Source organism: Mobula hypostoma, chromosome 6, assembly GCF_963921235.1.
Source record: "Mobula hypostoma chromosome 6, sMobHyp1.1, whole genome shotgun sequence".
NCBI lineage: Eukaryota > Metazoa > Chordata > Chondrichthyes > Myliobatiformes > Myliobatidae > Mobula > Mobula hypostoma.
Genome location: NC_086102.1, coordinates 107,003,797 through 107,022,683, shown reverse-complemented (window position 1 = coordinate 107,022,683; position 18,887 = coordinate 107,003,797). Strand labels below are relative to the sequence as shown.

Below are 18,887 nucleotides of genomic sequence, written 5' to 3'. Positions count from 1 at the left end.
CCAGTCCTGATGAAGACCTCAACCTAAAATGTCAACTGTTTCCATTTGATGATATACAGCAGAGTAGGTCCATCTGGCTCTTCAGGCCCCACTGACCAGCAATCCCCGATTTAAGTGTCACCTAATCACTGTATTAGCTACTCCTTTCCTGGGAAAAGTCTCCCACCATCCACCTGATCTATGCCTCCCATCGTCTTGTACACCTCTATTAAGTTGCCTCTCGTCCTCCTTCGCTCCAAAGAGAAAATCCCTGGGTGGTCAACCTATCTCGTTTATTTCGAGGTAGAGCACAGAACAGGCCCTTCTGACCTGATGAACCACACTGCCCAGCAACCCACCAGTTTAACACTACCCTAATCACGGGGCAGTTTGCAATGACTAAGATGCTGGCTGACCTGCTGTGTTCTTGCAGCATTTTGTGTGTAACTCTGAGCAGAGAAAAGGCAGCTGTTCCCCATGAGTGTTTCTGCCAAAAGCTGTCTATCCAGAAACGCACTCTCTACACCCACAACTGTGTGACTAGGTCAAGCTAAATTGCCATCTATAAATTTGCCAATGGCACAACTGTTAGCAGAATCTCAGATGGTGACAAGGAGATAGATCAGCTGGTTGAGTGTTACCACAACAACAACCTTGCACTGGATGTCAGTAAGACCAAGGAATTGATTGTGGAATTCAGGAAGGGGAGATCGGGAGTATACACATCAGTCCTCAGAGGGATCAGCAGTGGAAAGAAAGGGTGAGCATCTTCAGATTCCGTGTGTCAACATTCTTGATGTATCTGGTCCCAATGTATTGATGCAATCATGAAGAGGGCATGCCAGCAGCTGTATTTTATTAGAAGGTTAAAGAGATTTGATATGTCACCAAAGACTCTCTTGCAAATTTCTACAGATGTACCATAAAGTCCATTTTGACTAGTTGCATTGCTGTTTGGTATGGAGGCTCCAATGGATCAGAAAAAGCTGTAGAGGGTTGTTCACTCATGGAACTCATTGTGCCCACTCGCCTTCTCACCATAGAGTACATTGTCAGAAGGTGATGCCTCAAAGACGTAGTATCTATCATTGAGGACCCTCACCATCCAGGACGTGCCACATTATTGTTGCATCAGGGAGGAGGTGCAGGAGCCTGCAGGCATACATTCATTGTTTTAGGAACAGCTTGTTCACGTCTCCTATCTGATTTCTGAACAGTCTGAGAACCCATGTACACTAACTTGCTATCTTGATTCTCTAAGTTACAATTTAGAGTAGTTCTTGTGTGCTCCTGCAGAACAGCAAATTTTGTGTGTGTGCGTGTGTGTGTGCGTGTGCGTGTGTGTGTGTGTGTGTGTGTCAGTGAAGGTAAACCTGTTTCTGATTCTGAGCATGGGCTACCTACCGGTCCAGAGACAAAAGCATGGTCCAGCAGTTTGAGTTCATACCATATTCAGATCTTGGTTAGTTTGATTTAAGTTTGGTTGAGTTTATTGTCATGTGCAGAAGTCCGTGTGTGCACAACTACAATGAAAACTTTACCTGCAGCAGCATCACAGGCACAAAGTCATAGAACATTACAGCACGGAAATGAATAAACAGTCCATGTTTCGGGCTGAGACTTATCCTCAGATTGGCACCTTACCCGTGGCTTTGGATGTTTAAGTATCTCTGTTAGTGCTCCTGCAAAGTCTGTATCAGACATAAGAAATACATAAATAACACACAATTTTTGCAAGAAAGAACACAATTAGAAGAAAAACCAAAGTGATTTTAGTGTTACTATACTGAGTAGTGATTAGAGTTGTGTCAGTGCATTCAAGAACGGAATAGTTGAAGAGAAGTGGCCAAATCACTACAGTTTAGCAATGCTATGGCCACTTAGATCACTTTGCACTAAAATACACTTGTTGTTGTTTCTTGTTTTTTGTTTTTAAAAAGCGTGTATAGTTTAATTTAATCTTTTATAGCTTGCTTGCATCAGCATCACAGGCGCCTAGCCATCGAGTTTCCTCCCACATTCCCAAGGTGTACGGGTTAGGGCTAATGAGCTGTGGGTATGCTATGTTGGTGACAGAAGCACGGTGACTCTTGTGGCCTGACCCAGCACAGTCATCACTGATTTGATTTGATTTGATTTGAAGCAAACAACGCATTTCACTGTATTAGTCAATGTACATGTGACAAATAAGGCTAATCTCTCTGATTTAAATTACATATAAAATCTTGTATAATTTATTTTCAAATTTTTATGTGAATGGTGCTAATTTGATGTCTGTGATGCCACTGCTGCAAGCAAGATTTGTATTCCACCTGTACACACATGTACTTGTACATATGACAATAAACTTGACTTTGACTTTGCCTCCCTTTGAAAAGGTAGCTATTCATCACCACTCTCTGCTCTTTGGCCCCTATAATATCTATGCTAAGTGAGCCTTTAATCCCTTGGGCTTTACCTTTTGAGGGCCAGGGTGGTACTTCTGGCATCTGAAAGGTTCCATCCTCATCAAAGCTCTCATTGTCTTCTGAGACCCTCATGATACGTAATTTTTTAAAAAATGAATGTTGTACAGACTTACTTGCCAGCTGAACTGTGTTAATCTATTTGTCTTAAGTAGTATTACATGACGAGGAACTACTCATCGATTTTAGCCTTTGCCGTGGGAGCCAAGTATAAACCGGGAAATGGATTCAGCATGATCGGAGCACACACAGACAGTCCCTGCTTGCGGGTGAGTCCCTGTCTGCGGGGAGTGTTCCTGAAGATCACTTGTGGGAGGGGTGAGGGGGATGAGGATTGAGATGATTGTGACACTCTCAACATGCCTTCTGTATCTAAGCCTTTGAATTTCATTGCTGCCGTCTGGAGGCTATAATGTTAGGACAAGATGCTTTCAGCCAACTAAATAGGTAGTATATTGTGACATAAAAATTTACTTTGATAACAAATTTATTTTAACATTCAGGTTGTGCTTCTTGTTGGGTGTCTGGTAATGTTCAGCTGGTGTTTATGATGAATCTCAATCGGTAAAGCTTTTTTTAAAAAGCTCTTTAAACACAAAATATTCCGCAGAAGCACAGAAGATGATGGAGGAGCTCAGCAGGTCAGGCAGCATCTGTGGAGGGAATAAACAGTTGACATCAAGGGCTGAGGCTCATCAGGGCTGGAAAGGAAAGGGGCAGAAGCCAGAATAAGGTGGTGGGTGGAGGGAAGGGAATACAAGCTGGCAGATGAGGGGTTGGGCGGCAGATGAAATGAGACTGGAAGGTGATAGATGGAAAATGTAAAGGGATGAAGAAGGAATCTGATAGGAGAGGAGAGTTGACTATCTAAGAGGGGAGCCAGAATGGGGAATGGAAATGAGAGAAGGTGGAGGAGGGAGAAATTACCAGAAGTAAGAGAAATAGGAATCAATGTTCATGCCACCAGCTTGGTGGCTACCCGGGAATATGAGGAGTTGCTCCTTCATCTTGAGTGTGGCAGAAGAGGAGGCCATGGGCTGATAATGTTGACATGGAAATTGGAATTAAAATGGGTGGCCACTGGGAAATCCTGCCTGTTGTGGCAGACTGAGTGAAAGTACCTGACTTTGTACTTTGTGAAGTCTTGTCAAGTTTGTAACAGAAAATTTGCAGGCCTTTTGAGCACAGTGAGATCCCAGCCTCAGTAACACATAGATATATAATTCCTTAAAAGTGATAGCACAGGGAAGGTCGTTGGAGAGCTTGTGGCATATTGGCCTTCATAAATCAGAGTACTGAATACAGGAGTTGGGATGTTATATTGAATAGGACATTTTAGAGTAGTGTGCACTGTTCTGGTCACCTACCTACAGGGAAAAATTACAGCATTTAATGTCAGAGTCACAAACAGGCTCTTCAGCCCATCTAGTATGTGCCAAACTATTAATCTGCCTAGTCCCATTTACCTGCACCCAGACTATAGCCCTCCCATCCATGTTCCTATTGAAACTTCCCTTGCATGCTGCAATCAAACCTGCATCCATCACTTCCAGCAGCAGGTCGTTCCACACTCTCACCACCCTCTGAGTGAAGAAGTTCCCCCTCAGGTTCCCCTTAATCATTTCACCTTTCTCCCTTAACCCATGACCTCTAGTTCTTATCTCACCCAACCTCAGTTGGGAAAAGCCTGCTTGCATTTACCCTATTTATACCATTCATAATTCTGTATATCTGTATCAAATCTCCCCTCATTCTACGCTCTAGGAAATAAAGTCCAAATCTATTCAATTTTTCCCTATAACTCAGGTCTTCAAGTTATGCATCATCCTTGTAAACTTTCTCTGTAGTCTTTCAATTTTATTGCCATCTTTCCTATAGGTAGGTGGCCAAAACTGCACAAAATATTCCAAGTTAGGCTTCAGCAACATCAAAAAGTACAAAGGAGAAAAGTAAAAGTGGCAGGCCGACAAATCCAGGGCAAGCATTAAAAAGGGCCACTTTTCAACATAATTGTACAAGGGCTAAGAGAGTTGTAAAAGAGCGCCTGAAGGCTTTATGTGTCAATGCAAGGAGCATTCGTAATAAGGTGGATGAATTGAAAGTGCAGATTGTTATTAATGATTATGATATAGTTGGGATCACAGAGACATGGCTCCAGGGTGACCAGGGATGGGAGCTCAACGTTCAGGGATATTCAATATTCAGGAGGGATAGACATGAAGGAAGGGGAGGTGGGGTGGCGTTGCTGGTTAAAGAAGAGATTAACGCAATAGAAAGGAAGGACATAAGCCGGGAAGATGTGGAATCGATATGGGTAGAGCTGCATAACACTAAGGGGCAGAAGACGCTGGTGGGAGTTGTGTACAGGCCACCTAACAGTAGTAGTGAGGTCGGAGATGGTATTAAACAGGAAATTAGAAATGTGTGCAATAAAGGAACAGCAGTTATAATGGGTGACTTCAATCTACATGTAGACTGGGTGAACCAAATTGGTAAAGGTGCTGAGGAAGAGGATTTCTTGGAATGTATGCGGGATGGTTTTTTGAACCAACATGTCGAGGAACCAACTAGAGAGCAGGCTATTCTGGACTGGGTTTTGAGCAATGAGGAAGGGTTAATTAGCGATCTTGTCGTGAGAGGCCCCTTGGGTAAGAGTGACCATAATATGGTGGAATTCTTCATTAATATGGAGAGTGACATAGTTAATTCAGAAACAAAGGTTCTGAACTTAAAGAGGGGTAACTTTGAAGGTATGAGACGTGAATTAGCTAAGATAGACTGGCAAATGACACTTAAAGGATTGACGGTGGATATGCAATGGCAAGCATTTATAGGTTGCATGGATGAACTACAACAATTGTTCATCCCAGTTTGGCAAAAGAATAAATCAAGGAGGGTAGTGCACCTGTGGCTGACAAGAGAAATTAGTGATAGTATCAATTCCAAAGAAGTAGCATACAAATTAGCCAGAGAAAGTGGCTCACCTGAGGACTGGGAGAAATTCAGAGTTCAGCAGAGGAGGACAAAGGGCTTAATTAGGAAGGGGAAAAAAGATTATGAGAGAAAACTGGCAGAGAACATAAAAACGGACTGTAAAAGCTTTTATAGATATGTAAAAAGGAAAAGACTGGTAAAGACAAATGTAGGTCCCCTGCAGACAGAAACAGGTGAATTGATTATGGGGAGCAAGGACATGGCAGATCAATTGAATAATTACTTTGGTTCTGTCTTCACTAAGGAGGACATAAATAATCTTCCAGAAATAGTAAGGGACAGAGGGTCCAGTGAGATGGAGGAACTGAGTGAAATGCATGTTAGTAGGGAAGTGGTGTTAGGTAAATTGAAGGGATTGAAGGCAGATAAATCCCCAGGGCCAGATGGTCTGCATTCTAGAGTGCTTAAGGAAGTAGCCCAAGAAATAGTGGATGCATTAGTGATAATTTTTCAAAACTCGTTAGATTCTGGACTAGTTCCTGAGGATTGGAGGGTGGCTAATGTAACCCCAATTTTTAAAAAAGGAGGGAGAGAGAAACCGGGGAATTATAGACCGGTTAGCCTAACGTCGGTGGTGGGGAAACTGCTGGAGTCAGTTATCAAGGATGTGATAACAGCACATTTGGAAAGCGGAGAAATGATCGGACAAAGTCAGCATGGATTTGTGAAAGGAAAATCATGTCTGACGAATCTCATAGAATTTTTTGAGGATGTAACTAGTAGAGTGGATAGGGGAGAACCAGTGGATGTGGTATATTTGGATTTTCAAAAGGCTTTTGACAAGGTCCCACACAGGAGATTAGTGTGCAAACTTAAAGCACACGGTATTGGGGGTAAGGTATTGGTGTGGGTGGAGAATTGGTTAGCAGACAGGAAGCAAAGAGTGGGAATAAACGGGACCTTTTCAGAATGGCAGGCGGTGACTAGTGGGGTACTGCAAGGCTCAGTGCTGGGACTCCAGTTGTTTACAATATATATTAATGACTTGGATGAGGGAATTAAATGCAGCATCTCCAAGTTTGCGGATGACACAAAGCTGGGCGGCAGTGTTAGCAGTGAGGAGGATGCTAAGAGGATGCAGGGTGACTTGGATAGGTTGGGTGAGTGGGCAAACTCATGGCAGATGCAATTTAATGTGGATAAATGTGAAGTTATCCACTTTGGTGGCAAAAATAGGAAAACGGATTACTATCTGAATGGTGGCCGATTAGGAAAAGGGGAGGTGCAACGAGACCTGGGTGTCATTATACACCAGTCATTGAAAGTGGGCATGCAGGTACAGCAGGCGGTGAAAAAGGCGAATGGTATGCTGGCATTTATAGTGAGAGGATTCGAGTACAGGAGCAGGGAGGTACTACTGCAGTTGTACAAGGCCTTGGTGAGACCACACCTGGAGTATTGTGTGCAATTTTGGTCCCCTAATCTGAGGAAAGACATCTTTGCCATAGAGGGAGTACAAAGAAGGTTCACCAGATTGATTCCTGGGATGGCAGGACTTTCATATGAAGAAAGACTGGATGAACTGGGCTTGTACTCGTTGGAATTTAGAAGATTGAGGGGGGATCTGATTGAAACATATAAGATCCTAAAGGGATTGGACAGGCTAGATGCAGGAAGATTGTTCCCGATGTTGGGGAAGTCCAGAACGAGGGGTCACAGTTTGAGGATAGAGGGGAAGCCTTTTAGGACCGAGATTAGGAAAAACTTCTTCACACAGAGAGTGGTGAATCTGTGGAATTCTCTGCCACAGCAAACTGTTGAGGCCAGTTCATTGGCTATGTTTAAGAGGGAGTTAGATATGGCCCTCGTGGCTACAGGGGTCAGGGGGTATGGAGGGAAGGCTGGGGCGGGGTTCTGAGTTGGATGATCAGCCATGATCATAATAAATGGCGGTGCAGGCTCGAAGGGCCGAATGGCCTACTCCTGCACCTATTTTCTATGTTTCTATGTACAATTTCAACATAACGTCATAACTCCTGTATTCAGTACTTTGATTTATGAAGGACAATGTGCCAAAAGCTTTCTTTATGAGCTTATCTACTCATGATGCCAAAGAGGAAGGAAGTTTGGATGTTTTTGTTCTGGGTGCAAGTTGGTACACTAGGCAGAACAATAGTTTGGCAAAGACCAGATGTGCCAAAGTGCCTGTTTCTGTGCTGCATAGTTCTTTAACTATGAACCACTGAGTTCCTTTGTGTGTAGTTCTGGTCTATTGTCAATGGAACTAGGCAGAATGAGTTTTGTGTGGAGTATATAGGCCCAAATTGTCTGTGATGATAAGTAACTGGGTTTTTTTCCAGCCCTTGTGCTGTATAGCAGTGTATTCCAGTCACTAATTCACTGCTTCCCCTTCAGGAGGCTGAGGGAAGCTACTACCAAGCTGAGAGCATCTTGTTCACTGGCACAACATCTTTCACCTTTATGAAACTGCATCAAGGTAGAATATGCAAAAACATTCTGAGAGTTGCTCTGGATTTGCAGAATGTTTTGTGTTTTAAGAAGTGCAGAATAAAGTATTGGGTTGCAGAAAAGTGCAGTACAGGCAAACAACAAGGTCATAACGTGATGGACTGTGAAGCCAAAGGTCCATCTTACTGTGTTAGAGAACTGTTTGATAGTGTTATAACAGCGGGATGGAATCCTTCCTTGAGCCTGCTGGTTAAGTGCTTTTGTGTTCTGCTCAGTGGAGGAGGGGAGAAGAGCGTGTAATCTGGTATGTGTGTGGATGCACTGCTTGAGTGCTCAACTGGTAATGAAGGTCTTGACTTTGTCTTACCAGGTGAAGCTCAGGTCAAAGAAGACACAGGTAGGCTACCTGCAGGTGGGAGTAGAATGTTACGGTGGTGGAATTTGGAACACCTGGTTTGACCGTGACCTTACAGTGGCTGGCCGGGTTTTGGTGAAGGTAAGCTGGCTTCATTGGTTCCTGGTTAAGTTGTGCCCTGTGCATTTTTGTCCTCTTCTTTGAATCTCTGTCCATTTCTATCTCTAAATGTCTCCAGTCCTGTACAACACACAAAATGCTAGAGGAACTCAGCAGGTCAGACAGCATCTGTGAGGGGGAATAAACAGTTCAAGTTACGGGCAGAGACTCATGAAGGATCTTTGCCTGAGGCATTGACTGTTCATTCCCCTCCATAGATGCTGTCTGACCTACTGAGCTCCTCCAGCAGAGTGAGTAAGTGTGTTCCTGCATTCTGGTCCTATAATTCTCTGACTTGACTCCAGCACAAATCTCCAACTCAGACCTCTCTGCATCTTTACCCCTCTGCTTTAACATGCTGCTTCATAGACTGTCAGAGTTAGGTTTTGATCTAACACTGTGTGCTTGTTCAATAATGCCTCTGTGCTCCATCGTTGCGTAACTAGAAATTTCTCTATCTCCTGTGCATGGAATCTTGTGCTTTTGATTTCTCCACACTGCTGATGATTTTCTGCTTCTGTTCCCAGACAGGATTCGGTGTGGAGCAGCGCCTGATCAATGTGCGTCACCCAGTCCTTCGAATCCCCCACCTGGCTATCCATTTGCAGAGAGACATAAATGACAGCTTCGGACCCAACAAGGAGACTCATTTGTAGGTTTGAACACAGAACAATGCACTCTTTCCCCCAATCCTTGGCTCAACTGTCCAGTGCTTCAAGTTGGAGGCTGAGAGAAAACCTGATAGAAGTGTATAAAATACAGGGAGAATATAGGGTTAAAATGGCAGAATTCTTAGCACTGCTGAGGAACGGAAAGATCTTTGGGCCCATGTCCATATATCCTTCAAAGTTGCCATGCAAGTTGATAGGACTGTTAAGAAAGTGTATGGCGTGTTGGCCTCCATTAGTCAGGGGATTGTGTTCAAGAGTCACGAGGTAAAATCCTGGATTGTCGGAATATTGCATAGAGAAAGAGGGAAGATTTGATGGAGGTATACAAAATTGAGGCATATAGATAGGGTAAATGCAAGCAGTTTTTTTTCATTGATGTTGGTGAGACTGGAACTAGAGGTCATAGCTTAAGGGTGAAAGATGAAATGTCTAAGGAAAATCCTGAGGGGAAACATCTTCACTCAGAGGGTTGTGTGTGTGTGTGTGGAACAAGCTATCAATATAAGTGCTGGATGAGGGTTCAATTGCAACATTTAAGGGAATTTTAGATGTGTACATGGATGGAATGGGTATGGAGAGCTATGGTGTGGGTCGGTGGGGCAAGGCAGGATAATAATTGTCTGATGTTTTTTCCCATCTTCTATACCCTTCCATTACTTGTTCCCTCATGTATTTGGTGTCAGTTCAGTACAGAACAGAAACAGTTCCTTTGGCCCATCTAGTCCATGTCAAAACCATTTAAATGTCTCATCCCATTGACCTGTACTGGGACCATAACTCTCCATACCTGTGCCATCCAAATTTTTCTTAAACGTTGGAATTGAACTTGCATGCACCACTTGCACTGGCAACTCATTCCACACTCTCACGATCCTAACATAACATAACATTCCAACTCCTGTGCTCAGTACTTTGATTTATGAAGGCCAATGTGGCAAAAGCTTTCTTTATGATCCTATCTACCTGTGATGCCATTTTCAATGAATTATGGACCTGTATTCCCAGATCCATTTGTTCCACACACTCCTCAGTGCCCTACCATTCACTGTGTAAGACCTACCCTGTTTGGTCCTACCAAAATGCAACACCTTGCACCTGTCTGCATTAAACTCCATCTCCTATTTTTCAGACCATTATCCCAGCTGATTGCAGGTCCCTCTGCAAGCTCTGAGGGTCTTCCTTGTTGTTTACTACATCCACAGTTTTATTATTCCAGTTAACCACATTATCATCCAGATCACTGATAATACATGACAAACAATAACTGACCCAACACCGATCTGTGCGGCACACCAGTAGTCAGAGGGGCAACCATCTACTACCACTATCTGACTTCTCCCACAAAGCCAATGTCTAATCCAATTTACTACCTCATCTTGAATGTCAAACGACTGAACCTTCTTGACCAATCTCCCATGTGGACCTTATCAATGCCTTGCTGAAATCCATGTAGACAACATCCACTGTCTTGCCTTCAAGTTTCCTGGTAACTTCATAGAAAAATCTAAGATTGGTGAGACATGACATAATACTCAAAGCCATGTGGACATCCAACTACCCCCAATCAGTCCAAAATATCCAAGTATTCATATCCAGTCCTTTGGAATACCTTCCAATAACTTTTCCACCCTTGATGTCAGGCTCATCAGCCTATAATTTCCTGGCATATTTTAGAGCCTTTCTTAAACAGCAGAACAACATTAGCTATCCTCCAAACCTCTGGTCCCTCACCTTTTGCTAAGAATGACTTAAATATCTCTGCTAGGATCCCTAAAATTGCTGCACTTGTCTTCCACAAGGTCCGAAGGAACACTAGGGAGTTATACACCCTAATTTGCTTACATAAGATATAGGAGCAGAATTAGGCCATTTGGCCCGCGTCTAATCCGTCAGTTCATCATGACTGATCCATTTTCCCTCTCATCCCCAATCAGCCTTTTTCCCCATATCCCTTCATGCCCTTACTAATAAAGAATCTGTCAACCTCTGCCTTAAACGTACTCAATGACTTGGTCTTCACAGATTCACCACACTCTGGCTAAAGAAATTCCTCCTCCTCCTCATCTCTGTTCTAAAAGGACACCTCTCTATTCTGAGGCTGTGTTCTCTGGTCTTAGACTCACCTACTATCAGAAAAATCCTTTCCACATTCATTCTATCGAGGCCATTCAATATTTGATATGTTTCAATGAGGTCACCCCTTGTTCTCAGAATTCCAGAGAGTAGAGGCCCAGAGCCAAAAACTGCACCTCGTATGAGAAGCCTTTCAATCCCAGAATCATTTTTGTGAATGTCATTTGAACCATCTCCAATGTCAACACGTTGTTTCTTAGATAAGGCGTCCAAAGTTGTTCCAAGTAGTTCAAGTAAGGCCTCACCAGTGCTTTATAAAGCCTCAACATTACATCCTTGCTTTTATATCAAAATTCCCTGAAAATGAGTGCTTAAAAGTAAGGAATTTGTTAGTTTGGGGAACAAACAGGAGGTTCTGTGAGATGGAGAATCCTGGATGGTATGTTACCTTGTGGATGCTGGGGTCCAGAACATCTCAGGTTGAGTCTTCAGCATTCTAAAGTGGGAGGGTGAACACCCAGAGGTTGTGGTCCATGTAGGTACCAATGACATGGGTAGGATGAGTGATGAGGTTCTGCATGGGGAGATGGGTGCAAAGTTAAAGGGCAGGCACTCCAGGGTGGTGATCTCCAGATTGCCACCCTTGCCATATTCTAGTGAGGCCAGAACTAGGAAGATTATGCAGTAATAACAGAAATGGTGGGCAAACTGCATCAGTCTTCATTGTGGAAGACACTAACAGTATGGTTAAAAATTCCAGATATTGGGGCATGAAGTGTGTGAAGTTACCATAACTAGAAAGAAGGAAACTGAGTGGTCTGAAGGTAGATAAGTCACCTGGACCAGATGGTGTACACCACAGAGGCTGAAGAGATGGCAGAAGCATAAGTAATGATCTTTCAAGAATCACTAGATTCTGGAATGGTTCCAGAAGACTGGAAAATTGCAAATTTCACTCCACTCTTCAAGAAGGGGGAGGCAGAAGAAAGGAAACTATGGGCCAGTTAATCTGACCTCAGTGGTTGGGAAGATGTTGGAGTCGATTATTAACAATGAGGTCTCAGGATACTTGGAGGCACATGATAAAATAGGCCATAGTCAGCGTGATTTCCTCAAGGGAAATTCTTGTCTGACAAATCTGTTGGAGTTCTTTGAAGAAATAACAAGCAGGATAGAGAAAGGAAATTGGCTGATGTTGTGTACTTGCATTTTTCAGAAGGCATTTGATGAGGTGCCACACATGAGGCTACTTAACAAGCTACAAGCCCATGATATTACAGGAAAGATTCTAGCAAGGATAAAGCAATGACTGATTGGCAGGAGGCAAAGTGTGGGAATAAAGGGAGCCTATGCTGGCTGGCTGGCTGCCGATGACCAGTAGTGTTCCACAGAGGTCTGTGTTGGGACCAATTCTTTTTGTTATATGTCAGTGATTTGGATGATGGATTGATGACTTTATTGCAAAGTTTGCAGATGATATGAAGGTGGGTGGAGGGGCAGGTAGTTTTGAGGAAGTCGAGAGGCTACAGAAGGACTTAGATTCGGAAAATGGGTAAAGAAATAGCAGATGGAATACAGTGGGAAGTGTATGGTCATGCACTTTGGTAGAAGAAATTAAAGGCTTGAATATTTTCTAAATGAAGAGAAAATACAGAAAATTGCAGTGCAAAAGGACTTGGGAGATGTTGTGCAGGATTCCCTGAAGATTAATTTGCAGGCTGAGTCAGCGGTGAGGAAGGCAAATGCAATGTCAACATTCATTTCAAGAGGACTAGAATATAAATCCAAGGATGTAATGTTGAGACTTTATAAAGCACTGGTGAGGCCTTACTTGGAGTATTGTGAGCAGCCTTGACCCCCTTATCTCAAAAAGGATGTGCTGACAGTGGAGAAGGTTCAAAGGAAGTTCATGAAAATGATTCCAGGATTGAATGGCTTGTCATATGAAGAGTATTTGATAGCTCTAGGCCTATATTCACTAGGATTAAGAAGAGTGCGGGGTGACCTCATTGAAACCTATCGAATGGTGAAAGGCCTTAATAGAGTGGACATGGAGAGAATGTTTCCTTTGATGGGGAAGTCTAAGACCAGAGGACACAGCCTCAGAATAAAGGGACATCCATTTAGAAGGGAGATGAGGAGGAATTTCTTTAGCCAGAGAGTGGTCCATCTATAGAATTCTTTGCCACAGGCAGCTGTGGAGGCCAAGTCTTCGTGTATATTTAAGGCAGAGGTTGATAGATTCTTGATTGGTCAGGGCATAAAGGAATACAGGGAGAAGGCAGGAGACTGGGCTGAGAGGAAAGTTGGATCATCCAAGATGAAATGGTGGAGCAGACTCGATAGGCCTAATGGCTTAATTCTGCTCCTATATCTTATCATCTTGCAGTCTTAACAGTGGCTAAGGATTTGGTGTAGGAAGGAGGGCATAAGAACTTTGGATCATTCAGCCTCTTCCAGTGAAGGTGGAAGCTATACAAAAGGGATGCTTTGCACCTGAATTGGAGGGGGACTAATATCCTAGAAGAAGGTTTGTTAATACTGCACGGTGAGGTTTAAACTAGAGTTGCAGGGGTTGGGATAACAGTTAGTAGAGGGGTTGTGGAGACATGTTGGTAAGACCTCAGACAAAGTCAGGAATCAAAAGGTTGAGCATAGTGCAATTGGTGTCCTGAGTTGCATATATTTCAAGTATCATAGGAAAGGCAGATGAGGTTGGGGCATGGATCAAACCTGGAATTGATGTTGTAGCCATTCGTGAGACTTGTTTGCAGGAGTGCCAGCTCAATATCCTGGTGTTCTGTTATAGATGTGACAGAGCAGGAGGGGTTAAAGGAGGAGAAGTGGCATTACTAGTCAGGGGAAATGTCATGGCAGTGCTCTGCCTGAACAGACTGGAGAACTTGACAAGTGAGGTATTATGGGTGAAATTGGGAAATAAGAAAGGTATGACCACGTTAATGGGGCATTATTACAGACCACACAACAGTCCCTGGGATTTAGAGGAACAAATTTGTAGAAGGATGGCAGTCTGTTGAAAGAAACATAAGGTTGTTATGAAAGGTGATTTTAACTTTCCACATTGACTGGGAATCCCAATCTGTAAAAGGACTAAATAGGATAGTTTGTCAAATGTGTTCGGGAAAGCTTTCTTCATCAGAACATAGAAGTCCCTATATGAGAGCATGTGATAATGGATCCGCTATTGGGAATCAGACAAGGCAGGTGTTAGAAGTTTGTGTAGGGGAACATCTTGCATCCCGCGTCTACAATGCTATTAGTTTCAAAGTAAATGTGCAAAAGGATAGGTTTGGTCCGTAGGATGAGATTCCAAATTGGAGAAAGACCAATTTTGATGGTATCAAAAGTGATCTGGCAAGTGTGGATTGGAACAGGCTGTCTTCTGGCAAAGGTGCACTTGGTAAGTGGGAGGCCTTCAAAAAGGAAATTTTGAGAGCACAAAACTTGCACATGCCTGTCAGAATAAAAGGTAAAGATAACAAGTGTAGGGAACCTTTTTGATTTCAAGAGATATTGAGGCCCTGGTTAAAAGAAAAAAGGGTGTGGATGGCAGATATAGGCAAGCAGGAACAAATGAGGTGCTTATGGAGTATAAGAAATGCAAGAAAACATTTAAGAAAGAAATCTGGAAGATTAAAAGAAGGTGTGAAGTTGTTCTAGTAGACAAGGTGAAGGAGATATGTCAAGAGCAAAAGGATTGCAAGGGACAAAATTCATCCTCCAGAAGACCAGATTGGTAATCCATGTGTGGAGATAAAACAGATGGGGGAGATCTTAAATGAATTCTTTGCATCTGTATTTTCTCAGAAGAAGTACACTCTATAGAAGTAAGGCAAAGTTGCATCAACTTCGTGGACTCTGTACAGAATACAAAGGAAGAAGTATTTGTTACCTTGAGACAAATCTGAGTGAATAAATCCCCAGGACCTTTCTAGGTGTTCTCTCAGACCTTGTGGAGAGAGCAAGTGCAAACATTGCCAAGCCCGAGCAGAGATATTTAAATCTTCCTTAATGACAGGAGAGGAACAAGAGGATTGGAGGATAGCCAGTACTGTTCCACTTTTTAAAAAGAGCTGTAAACATAAACCAGGAAATTATAGGCCGGTGAGTCTGACATCAGTTGTGGAAAAGTTGTTGGAAGGTATTCTAAGGGTCCGGTTATATAAGTATTTGGAAAGACATGGACTGAATAAGGATAGTCTGCATGTCTAACCAATCCTATAGAGTTTTTCCTGGAAGTTACCAGGAAAGTGGATGAAGACAAAGCAATGGATGTTGTCTACATGGAATTTAGTAAGACATTTGACAAAGTCCTGCATGGGAGGCTGGTCAGGAAGGTTCAGTCACTCAGCAGTCAGGATGAGGTAGTAAATTGGATTAGACATTGGTTTTGTGGGAGAAGCCAGAGACTGGTAGTAGATAGTTGTCTTCCTAACTGGAAGCCTGGGACTAGTGGTGTGCATCAGGGATTGGTGCTGAGTGTTTGTCATCTGTGTCAATGATCTGGATGATAATGCAGTTCACTGGATCAGCAAGTTTGCAGACGACACCAAGATTGGGGGTGCATAAGAGTGAGGAAGGCTATCATGGCTTGCAAAAGGATCTGTATCAGCTGGATAAATGTGCTGCAGATAGGATTTAATGCAGACAAGTGTGAGGTTTTGCACTTCGGTTATGACCAACCATGGTAGGTCTTGCACAGTGAATGATAGGGCACTGATGAGTATGGTAGAACAAAGAGATCTGGGTATACAGGTCCATAATTCATTGAAAGTGGCGTCACAGGTAGATGGGGTCGTAAAGAAAGCTTTTGGTACATTGGCCTTCATAAATCAAGGTATTGAGTTCAAGAGATGGGATGCCACAGGAAACAGTTGAGGCCAGTTCATTGGCTATATTTAAGAGGGAGTTAGATATGGCCCTTGTGGCTACGGGGGTCAGGGGGTATGGAGGGAAGGCTGGGGTGGGGTTCTGAGTTGGATGATCAGCCGTGATCATAATAAATGGCGGTGCAGGCTCGAAGGGCCGAATGGCCTACTCCTGCACCTATTTTCTATGTTTCTATGTTATGTTGATGTTGTATAAGACGTTGGTGAAGCCTAATTTGGAGTGTTTGCAGTTTTGGTCACCTACCTACAGGAAAGATGTAAACAGGTTAAGAGTACAGAGAAAATTTACAAGGATGTTGCCAGGTCTGGAGGACCTGAGTTAGTTACAGGTTTCCCCCGCCATCCAAAGGTAGAGCGTTCCTGTGAAACGGTTCGTAAGCCGCAATGTCGTAAAGTGAAGAAGCAATTACCATTTACTTATATGGGAAAAGTTTGTGAGCGTTCACAGACCCAAAAATAACCTACCAAATCATGCCAAATAACACACAAAACCTAAAATAACAGTAACATATAGTAAAAGCAGGAATGATATGATAAATACACAGCCTATATAAAGGTAGAAATACTTTTCCACAATCATTGCCTGAACTGCTCTCCGTCAGCAGAAATACGTGCAAGCGCTGTCAGCAAAAACACAGCGCAAGTGCTCTCCAGTAACCTTTAAGCTATGAAGCTGCTAAATCATACCAAATAACACGTAAAAATACACAGCCGATATAAAGTAGAAATAATGTATGTACAGTGTAGTATCACTTACGGGAATCGGGAAGACAGCGCTGAGCACACTGATGGTGTGTTAGGCTGAGTCATCGCAGGTTTGGGTGGTGCAGTGGCCACCACCCTCCGGGCAGCGACCCCGATACTGATTCGCAAAGCGTGCAGGGGTGCAGCGGTGGCCAGGACGCATCCAGCACATCTTTAAGAAAAAAAGCCGAAATAGACATGCTAATTAATTGGGTGCCGCCTGGCACGTAAATGTCGGCCCAGATCAGAGATGATGCAATCGGCAATCACCTCTGATCTGGGCCAACAATTACATGCTGAGCGGTACCTAATTAATTAGCATGTTTATTTTGGCTTTTTTCTTAAAGGTGTGCTGAGTGCCTCCTGGCTACAACTGCATTCTCCGCAAATCGGTATCTGTCCGCGGTTTGGGGTGGTGGGACACTGGGGTGTCGTCTGTTTCCATGAGGGTAGGCAGGTCATCTTCTTCTGTCTCTGCCTGCCTCGGTGTCAAAGGTCGAGGTTCTTCGACTGCTGTGGCTGATGTGGAAGGCTTGAAAAATGACAGTACAGTATGCTTGACTGCTGAGCCTCGCGCATTTTGCTATCATACAGTTCTTTGTAAGGACTCAAACCATCTTGCAAATATGCACTAAACCAACTTACCCTTTCAAAATTAAAGTCATACTTTATCATTACTCATTCGGTTTCGATTGTTATCCTTTCCTCTTCCAATTGCATCAGCTCTTCATCTATCAGTTCTTGGTCATGGGATACCAGAACATCTTCAACATCATCTTCGTCAGCTTCCACAAGCCGAAATCACTTTGTCCTTACTTCGTTCACCACGATCGAAATGCTCAATTATGTCTAGTTTTACGCTAAGTGCAACACCCTTATGAGCTGTTTCAGACTTTTCCCGATACCTGAGAACTCATCTTGCAAACGGCTGCTCACAGGCACATGTTTAAGCAATGCCGGCTAGAATGCCGTTCCTAATCCGGGGGAGAGTGGCTGTTCGGGGCGCACGCTGAATTTTTTTTTTTGCACGCTGATTTTTTTCGTATCAGTGAAAACACCTTCTGTTAGCGAAAACAGGGAACTAATGTAGGTCTTTCGTAACGGTGAGGTTTCGTAAAGCAAATGTTTGAAAAGCAGGGGACACCTGTACAAGGAAAGATTGAATAGGTTAGGCTGTATTCCTTGGAACATAGAAGATTGAGAAGAGATTTGATGTACAAAATTGAGGGGCAAATGCAAGCATGCTTTTTACAGGTGAGGTTGTGTGGAACTACAACCAGAAATCATGGGTTAAGGATGAAATGTGAGAAGTTTAAGTGGAACATGAGGGGAAACTTCCTCATTAAGAGGGTTGTGAGTGTGGAATGAACTGCCAGCACAAGTGGTGCATGTGAGCTTGATTTCAACGTTTTAAGAGAAGTTTGGATGGTAGGGGTACAGGAGTAGGCGGTTTCAGGCTTTGGCATGGACTCATTGGGCTGAAGGGCCTGTTTCTGTGCTGCACTTCTCTATGATTCTATGACTCTTAACATCATATTTCCCTTCCTCACCACTGACTCAACCTACAAATTAACCTTCAGTGAACCCTGCACAAGGACGTACAATTCCCTTTGTACCTCAGATTTTTGAATATTCTCTCCATTTAGAAAATAGTCTACACATTTATTTCTTCTATCAAAATGCATGACCATACATTTCCCAACACTGTATTCTATCTGCCATTTCTTTGCCTATTCCCCTAATCTATGTCCTTGTGTAGCCTGTCTACTTCCTCAAAACTACTGGCCCTTCCATCTATCTTTGTATCATCCACAATCTTGGCCACAAAGCTATCACTTCCATCATCCATATCGTTGACCTATAATGTAAAAATAAGACCATCTGTAGAACACCACTAGTCACTGGCAGCCAATCCGAAAGGGATCCTTTTATTTAACATCTTTCCTGTAATACCTTGGGCTCTTTACCTGTTAAGCAGCTTCATGTGTGGCACTTTGTCAAAGGCCTTCTGAAAATCCAAGTACATAACATCCACTGATTCTCCTTTGCCTATCCTGCTTCTTACTACTTCAAAGAATTCTAGCAGATTTGTCAGGCAAGATTTTCCCTTAAGGAAACCATGCTGACT

General features: G+C 43.2%; 1 protein-coding gene across 4 annotated transcripts in view; it reads left to right on the top strand.

Annotated features, from left to right (window-relative positions):
- Positions 1–18,887, top strand: part of dnpep (aspartyl aminopeptidase) — a 54,763-nt gene that overhangs the window by 11,457 nt on the left and 24,419 nt on the right. For 3 of the 4 annotated variants that reach the window (XM_063051384.1, XM_063051385.1, XM_063051383.1), the window contains exons 4-6: positions 2,600–2,713; positions 8,218–8,343; positions 8,889–9,013. In XM_063051384.1, coding sequence (XP_062907454.1) covers positions 2,600–2,713; positions 8,218–8,343; positions 8,889–9,013 — 365 coding nt within the window. Of the gene's footprint in view, positions 1–2,596; positions 2,714–8,217; positions 8,344–8,888; positions 9,014–18,887 lie in introns of all 4 variants that reach the window. The other variant, XM_063051386.1, reaches the window with a different exon arrangement.